This window comes from Onychostoma macrolepis, chromosome 10, assembly GCF_012432095.1.
Source record: "Onychostoma macrolepis isolate SWU-2019 chromosome 10, ASM1243209v1, whole genome shotgun sequence".
NCBI lineage: Eukaryota > Metazoa > Chordata > Actinopteri > Cypriniformes > Cyprinidae > Onychostoma > Onychostoma macrolepis.
In genome coordinates, this window is record NC_081164.1 from 22,768,040 (window position 1) to 22,777,102 (window position 9,063).

A 9,063-nucleotide genomic window follows, 5' to 3' on the forward strand; every position below is an offset into this window, starting at 1 on the left:
CCCTAATGAAGTTTTTCAGCCTCATAATTATTTGCTTCTCTTTGTAGTTTGTGTAAGTCAGGTGATTAGCGGCACAGCAGAGTCTGGCTCAGTAATTAGTCCTAAACAGCCTCGTTTGCTTCATCTCTTCATCACACTTTTCTGTCTGTGTTTTTAGCCAAAATCACAGCAGGTGAGGTACCGGAGGGGGCAAGCGTTGCCAGGCGAGTGTTGCTAGGCAGCCAGTGACTCCATTAGGGGGCAAAGCGTACCTGCCTATAGGAATGATGTCTGTAAAGGGCACTTAGGTACAGATAGATTTCACAAGAGCACATTTTGGGTCATATTTCATCCAAAATTCAAATGAAAAACAATAAGCAGTTATTTTTTGAAAAAGAGAATAAAAACCATTTTTTTACATTGTGACATTATTTCTATGACAATTAACACATTCTGCTTCTGTATTTTAATTACTGTAATGTGTCTACACATCTTGCTTCCTTTTTGAAGAAGCTCCTTCTCGCTACTGCAATACATATTTTACTAATTTTATAATGGATTAAACTATTAATACACATACAAATACACAATATCTTATTTTAATTTGGATATATATGTATATATGCAGGTATTTATATACTTAATTATCATATTTTTTATATCTCACAAAGTTTACACATCAAATATGACATGCAGTATATTGCATGTCGTATTTGATGTGTATATAAAATATTTAAAAAATATAAAAGTATATTCTCAGTGCTCATCTGGTCTCAGATTCATTGCTGTTAGTGTGAGGAAATCGTTTTAATTCAGCACACGTTCAAACCTCGTAATGCGCCGCAAAGCGCGCCGCTGTTCGAGTTTTCAATTGAAGTGCTCAGAAAACGTCTGAATCACGGCGGGCGGTCTTTGTGGGATTGAATCATTTTTGTTTTGTCACTCATTCTACTGGAACCTTGAAAAAAGCAGCAGCTCTTCATTCTGAATGCTGAAAAACTTGGAGAGCTGAAGGAAGCTCAATGTGTCATGCGGCTGAGAGGTGTGTTTGACAGTTTTCCCAGTGTTATGTCCGTGGTTATGATTATATGTAATTGACTGTGGATGGAGCGTCACATTTAAGATGTCAGGTGCCAGCGCAGCCAGACGCCACACTTGATCTGAACAGTTGTGTCTCCATATGCCAACCCGGCTCAGATCAGTCATTCTCCAGCAGTCCCTGAGAAACAACACTGGATTGACATGCACCAGAGAGCTGCATCATTTGATGGATGTAGAAGAAACATGCAGAATAGATTTCCACTACTCTATATAGAATTGAACTATTTCTAGTTACCACTTAAAGATTCTGGTTCTTTAAAGATAAAGTTTGCAAGTTCTGTTCCACTTGGATCATAAAAAGGAATTTCAAAAATTACAATGCAATCTTTCTAACAGATTTCCTGAACACTCCTCCTCCCTTCATTGGGTGGTCAAACTGATAGTCCCACCCCCAAACTCTCATCATTGGTTGAGTCAGTGTTGCTGATGTCAAGCTGAAAGAAAATGAACAAACAGAGCAATGTTTTACACTTTTCAATTATTTTACCATTGCGTAAACTACACGTCACCTGTAGGATTTCATCTGAGGATGAAAATAAAGTGGATTTAATAATATACTAAACAAAAAAAATACATTATTATTAGTTTTTAATACATATTTTAAGAGCCACTCATTGACTGATTCAGTGATAGGGTGAGTCGTTTAACTGATTCAAACTGATATTATGGATTTAAGGTTGATTCATTATAAAGAACCAGTTCATAAGAGTCACTTTTAACCCGTTTTCTGAACACTCCTCCTCCCTCCAGATTTTAGGAGAAAATATCTTAACATTTCACAAGTTACATCACCTTAAATGACTCTTTACAGACCTTTTAAAGAAGCTAATCAAAATTGGACATCATAATTGGTGTTATCTATGTACGATACAAACAAGAGCTACTTAAAGACATTCGATTGGGAATCTTCAGTTTTTTTTAATTTTTTTAATTTATTATAAAGAACCACTCCATAAGGTTAATTTTAAGGTTCATTTTTAACAAGTTGCATCACCTTGTAATGATTCCTTGAACAGTTATTATATTCATTAAGGAAGAGGATAAAAATTGGCCATAATAATTGGTGTTAAATATACGCTACTCTCACTAACAATAATGTATTTGGTAACACATTTTTATTCAGTTACTTAATGATTGAGTGAGTTATTCAGGAATCATAAGTCTCTTTTATATTGATCCATTAGTATGAACCAGTACACTAGAGTCATTTGTTTGTGAATCACTATATCGACTGTGTTATATGTTTGTTGTTGTGTGCAAACAGTGAGGGCAACACAAAAGAAATGTTTTGGCAATGTAGTGTCTATTTAGCGTGCAGTTTTTTAGTTTTTTTTCTCTTCAAACTCACAACATGGGTAAAATTAAAGATTATTTTACCTTTCTGCAGTCATCTGAGTATTTTAGTATGACACTCTGCCCACACTAGCACAAGAATACCCATGTTCAAGAATCATTAATGGATCTGAAGATCATTAAAATCCTTCAGTTCCAGTGCTTTATTTTTTTTCTAAATGCCTGCTTTGTTTAGACCAGATTGTGGCAGTTCAGTGTTTTTTTTCCTCTTTGCATGTAATGGGAAATTAAATACATAAAGTTAATAAAGTGAAATGAGAGGTGGAGAGATTGGTGTTGTGTTAGTGGGAATGAAAGCGATGCCGGATGAAATCACAGTGCCGTCGGCATCTGCGCTGGGAATTCAGTGCGCTAATCGACCAATTAGAGCTTTCGGATTCGGCGTAGAGACGTAACACAAAGCCCGGCCTGTCATTTAATCAACTTAATTCTAATTTAAAACTGGCGGCGTGCAAGCACGCTGTTTGCTTACGTTGAATAATCACGTATTTGTTTCACTCTCGCTAAAAGAAAAACACATTTGCTTTAAAATTGCATTACAGAAACAGGATTGAATCCCAGCCGTCTGAAACAAACCCCCGAATCCATTTGCCTTAAGGCAGATATTGATGTCGAAACCTAAAAGTGCTCAACGTGCATGTGTACGTACAGCGGCCGAGCGCGTCCAATCGCGGTGCAGTGGTCCGTATACAAAGAGGCAATTAATATCGAGCCGAGCACGGTGGCCTGCGACGTCCTATAATAACATGGTTAGACCAAAGGTTAATGTGTTGAATTCAATATGCATCCCCATTCGTTTCAATGAAGCTGTCCGAAAAAAAGAGAGGTAGTCTGTAATCAAAGGGCTCGCCGTGCAAAGTGAAATTAATTATAGGGGCCTTCATAAATTCAATGTCATGTCTTAATCTTCCGCTGGTCCCCTCCCAGCCGTTATCAGCTCGGCTGGAAGTGGGCCGCATGCTCAGGCCGATCTAATAAACGGCTGTGTGAGATGATAATTGTGAATGGAGCTTTATGTCGGTGGAGATGTGAGTCCGCTTGGACCAGAGAACCCTTTAGTCAAACGCCAGTAAAAATGATGGTGTTTATCAGCCCATCTCCCTCACGGTGAATATAGAGAGGACATTATGTGTTCTGGAAGTGAACTGCTGTGATATTTAATACAGTCGAGCGGTCTGGTGTACATCACATGATCAAAATAACAGCAGCCTTTTTGAAAACATGAATGCATGCATGTCTGAGGTGCGACGTCCGTATCAGCACCTACATGACAGACAAGATTTAAAGGAATAGTTCAGTCAAAAATGTACTCACCCTCAGACCATCCAAGATGTGGTTTATTTGTTCATCAAGATTTGGAGAAATTTATAATTGCATCACTTGCTCACCGATGGATCCTCTGCAGTGAATGGGTGCCGTCAGAATGAGAGTCCAAACAGCTGATAAAAACATCACAATAACCCACACCACTCCAGCCCATCAGTTAACATCTTTATGAAGCCAAAAGCTGCATGTTTGTAAGAAACAAATCTATCATTAAGACGCTTGTAACGTCAAACCATTGCTTCCAGCTCGTCTTGTATCTATGATGCTTCCTCCAGTGAAAAAGTCGTCTTGTCTGAATCAGGAGAGAAATCTGCACAGATCAAGCACCGTTTACAAGTGCAAAGAGTCAAAAACAGCTCTAAACAAGTAGGAGATTACTTGTTCACTGGAGGAAGTGTTATTGTGGATTATGAAGCCTGGAAATTATGGTTTAAAGTTGAAACTTCTTAATCATGTATTTGTTTCTTTCCACTTTTCACTTCACAAGATGTTAACAGATGGACTTGAGTGGTGTGGATTATTGTGATGTTTTTATCAGCTGTTTGGACTATCATTCTGACGGCACCCATTCACTGCAGAGGATCCATCGGTGAGCAAGTGAAGTAAGGCTACATTTCTCCAAATCTGTTCTGATGAAGAAACAAACTCATCTACATCTTGGATGGCCTGAGTACATGTTCATTTTTGGCTGTACTATTCCTTTAAATGTCCTAAATGTGTTTGTTTAGCATGTGTTTACTATCTTTTTCCTGTTAATCTTCACTGTAAACAGATATGGCTCAGGTCAGTGTAAGTCTTTGGGATTTTTGCAGCTGTTTTGTTGTCTAGCAGGTGATAATAGTTCATCTGACCACTTCGTTAAGTAACAATGCCGATCTTCTCAATAAAATGCATGATTTGGGGAATTGTTCATGTCTATGCGTTTCACACTGAGGTTTAAACCTTATGGTTTGGGCTTTTGTTCAGATCACTTTTGATTAGTGCACTTTAACCAGTCTTAGAGGGTATGTTGCTTGTCCATTGAAGACGATAACAACACTAACATGCTTTCTTTCTGGTTCTCTTTCTGCAGGCATACTTCCGACAGGGTGTTGCCCTTCAGTACCTGGGGCGCCATGCGGACGCCCTGGCCGCCTTCGCCTCGGGACTGGCGCAGGACCCCAAGAGCCTGCAGCTGCTGGTGGGAATGGTGGAAGCCGCCATGAAGTCCCCGCTAAGAGGTATTTGTAGGGTCAAATTCCTGAAAACAACCTCTTAAAGATGTTAAAACCTTTTTGTGAGAACATTAGTGAAAAAGGTTCTTGAATGGGCCAAATAGTTTCTTATTTGGAATCTAAAAATGCCAAAAGCTGAGTAGGAAATGATGTTTGTGCGTAAAATCATTTCAGATGAACAGGGAATATAAGCTGAAGATGCAACATGCTGTTTTGGGCTCTTCTGATGTAGATTCATCTGTTGAATGTAATGAGCGTGATAATGAGGGTTCAGTGTGCGTAATGAGCTTCATTTAGCAACCGTATTAGTGTATGAGAGGTATAGGTGCATTTTTTCAGATCATATGTGACCTGCTTCATCATCTTGAGTCGTTTTGCATTTTTATGCGCTGAATGAAAAAGTCTCAGTTCTCTACTAGTGGATGACAATGATGTTATCTGAGAGAATTATACTAAGGTTGAAATGTAAAATAGCTAAAATATTTTATACTCAAATAATATACTGTATGTACACACACACACACACACACACACACATCTGAACCTGGAGCACAAAACCAGTCATAAGTAGCACAGGTATATTTGAAGCAATAGCCAACAATACATTGTATGGGTCAAAACTATCCATTTTTCTTTTATGACAAAAATCATTAGGATATTAAGTAAAGATCATGTTCCATGAAGATAATTTGTAAATTTCCTACCATACATATATAAAAACTTAATTTTTTATTGGTAAAATGCATTGCTAAGAACTTCATTTGGACAACTTTAAAGGCGATTTTCTCAATATTTAGATTTTTTTGCACCCTCAGATCCCAGATTTTCAAATAGTTGTATCTTGGCCAAATATTTTCCTATCCTAACAAACCATGACTGGTTTTGTGCTCCAGGGTCATACACATTCACACATCTACTAACATATATTCACAAATGCGCATAACTAAAATAAGGGTTTTAAAAAATAGACAAAATATGTACTTTGTATAAATACATACACAAATAAATATAAATATATATATATATATATATATATATATATATATATATATATATATATATATATATATATATATATATATATATATGCAGTGTATATATGCTATATTTGCAAGCATATATAATTACACTGAGAATGATTGGGATTTTTTTTCAAAATAGATTTTTTACAATTTGTAGATAGTTTGACAGACTAGACTAGTTGATCATTGTATAGTGCTGCACAGCACAAACTGGAGCTAACCAGCTCAACAGACTCGAGTCGGCGGCGAGTGCTGAGATTATCCTGAGTGTGATTTCTGGAGTCTGCAACTTTCCAACACAAACCAAAGAGGCGCGTCTGTTATCCCGTGCGAGCAGCCCAACACAATCGGCTCAGATTTCTGTGGCGTCTCACCTCTCGTCTTAGCAGAAGGGCTTTGAATGGCACCTCTGATGATGTGAAGCTGAGAAGAGAACAATTAAATTAAAGTTAGGTAATCCCACATGCAAATCCTCACACAAGGGCGCTACAAAAGCGATAAAGGGATGAGGGGAAGCGAGAGAGCGGGAGAAAGCGAGTCTCTTGTTATCAGCGAGCCCAGAGGCCGCGAGCGATCACCTCTCTGCCCGGAGCTGATTTGGAGAGACTGTTCAACATAATCTACTCTCTCCACGGCTCACAGCGCTGCGTCTGGCTCTGAGGGACAACGGGGGAAATAAGGGACATAATTAGCAGATAAAACGGCCCCGTTTGGACGTCCTCCCGGAGCAACGGCTGTTTGCATGACCCTGTTTATTCTGAGACTGCGATTTACATCCAAGCATCCCGAAAGCATTTCTCAAACACCTACAGCTAGCAGCCCGTCAGAGGATGTGGTACACAGACACACACAGACGTCCCGCCACAGACAGCTGCACAAACACAGGGAAACCGGACAGTTTCTCAGGTTATGAGGTGTCATTCACTGCTATTTTGGTTCAAGATGTAGTTGTTGACATTAGGCGAAAAAGACCGAAAACCCACATTTTAGCTTTGACATCTATGGTTTCAGATGTAGGGCCTACAGTTTGTCAGGAAACATGTGACTTCCTCTTTCACTGAGCTGCAATGAGCTGTTTATGGAGAAATATGTCTATCTATCTATCTATCGATCGTTCTATCTGTCGTTCTATCTATTGTTCTATCTATCGTTCTATCTATCGTTCTGTTGTTCTGTCATTCTATCATTCATCTATCTGTCTGTCTATCTATCCGTCTGTCTATCTATCGTTCTATCTATCGTTCTATCATTCTATCTATCATTCTATCTATCAATCCATCTATCGTTCTGTCATTCCATCTATCTATCTATCTATCGTTCTATCTATCTATCTATCTATCTATCTATCTATCTATCTATATCTATCTATCTATCTATCTATCTATCTATCTATCTATCTATCTGTCTGTCTGTCTGTCTGTCTGTCTGTCTGTCTGTCTGTCTATCTATCTATCTATCTGTCTGTCTGTCTGTCTGTCTGTCTGTCTGTCTGTCTGTCTGTCTGTCTATCGTTCTATCTATCGTTCTATCATTCTATCTATCGTTCTATCAATCCATCCATCGTTCTGTCATTCCATCCATCCATCCATCCATCTGTCTATCTATTGTTCTATCTATTGTTCTATCTATCGTTCTGTCGTTCTATCTATCTATCTATTCTATCTATCTATCTATCTATCTATCTATCTATCTATCTATTCATCTATCTATCTATCTATATCTATCTATCTATCTATCTATCTATCTATCTATCATTCTATCTGTCGCTCTATCTATCAATCCATCCATATATCGTTCTGTCGTTCCATCTATCTATCTATCTATCTATCTATCGTTCTATCTATCGTTCTGTTGTTCTATCGTTCTATCTATCGTTCTGTTGTTCTGTCATTCTATCATTCATCTATCTATCTATCGTTCTATTGTTCTATCGTTCTATCTATCATTCTATCTATCGTTCTATCATTCTATCGTTCTATCTATCAATCCATCCATCTATCATTCTGTCGTTCCATCTATCTGTCTGTCTATCTATCTATCTATCTATCTATCTATCTATCTATCTATCTATCTATCGTTCTATCTATGGTTATATCTATCGTTCTATCTATCGTTCTGTTGTTCTGTCAATCTATCATTCATCTATCTGTCTGTCTGTCTGTCTGTCAGTCTGTCTATCGTTCTATCTATCGTTCTATCTATAGTTCTATCGTTCTATCTATCGTTCTATCTATAGTTCTATCGTTCTATCTATCGTTCTATCTATCATTTTATCGATCTATCATTCTATCTATCGTTCTATCTATCAATCCATCCATCTATCGTTCTGTCGTTCTATCTATCTATCTATCTATCTATCTATCTATCTATCTATCTATCTATCTATCTATCTATCTATCTATCTATCTATCTATCTATCTATCTATCTATCTATCTATCTATCTGTTGTTCTGTCATTCTATCATTCATCTATCTATCTATCTATCGTTCTATCATTCTATCGTTCTATCTATCGTTTTATCGATCTATCTATCTTTCTATCTATCAATCCATCCATCTATCTATCGTTCTGTCGTTCCATCTATCTATCTATCTATCTATCTATCTATCTATCTATCTATCTATCTATCTATCTATCTATCTATCTATCTATCTATCTATCCATCTATTGTTCTGTCGTTCTATCTATCTATCTATCTATCTATCTATCGTTCTATCGTTCTATCTATCGTTCTATCTATCAATCCATCCATCTATCGTTCTGTCGTTCCATCTATCTATCTATCTATCTATCTATCTGTCTGTCTGTCTGTCTGTCTGTATATATATCTATCGTTCTATCGTTCTATCTATCTATCATTCTATCTATCGTTCTATCTATTGTTATATCTATCGTTCTATCTATCGTTCTGTTGTTCTGTCATTCTATCATTCGTCTGTCTGTCTGTCTATCGTTCTATCTATCAATCCATCCATCTATCGTTCTGTCATTCCATCCATCTATCTATCTATCTATCTATCTATCTATCTATCTATCTATCTATCTATCTATCTATCTTCTATCTATC

At 37.4% G+C, this 9,063-nt stretch overlaps 1 protein-coding gene across 1 annotated transcript in view; it reads left to right on the top strand.

The window, feature by feature from the left end:
• ttc28 (tetratricopeptide repeat domain 28) overlaps positions 1-9,063 on the top strand; it is a 289,805-nt gene that overhangs the window by 175,926 nt on the left and 104,816 nt on the right. Inside the window, exon 3 of the mRNA XM_058789645.1 lies at positions 4,832-4,979. Within this exon, the coding sequence (XP_058645628.1) occupies positions 4,832-4,979 (148 nt within the window). The remainder of the gene's footprint in view (positions 1-4,831; positions 4,980-9,063) is intronic.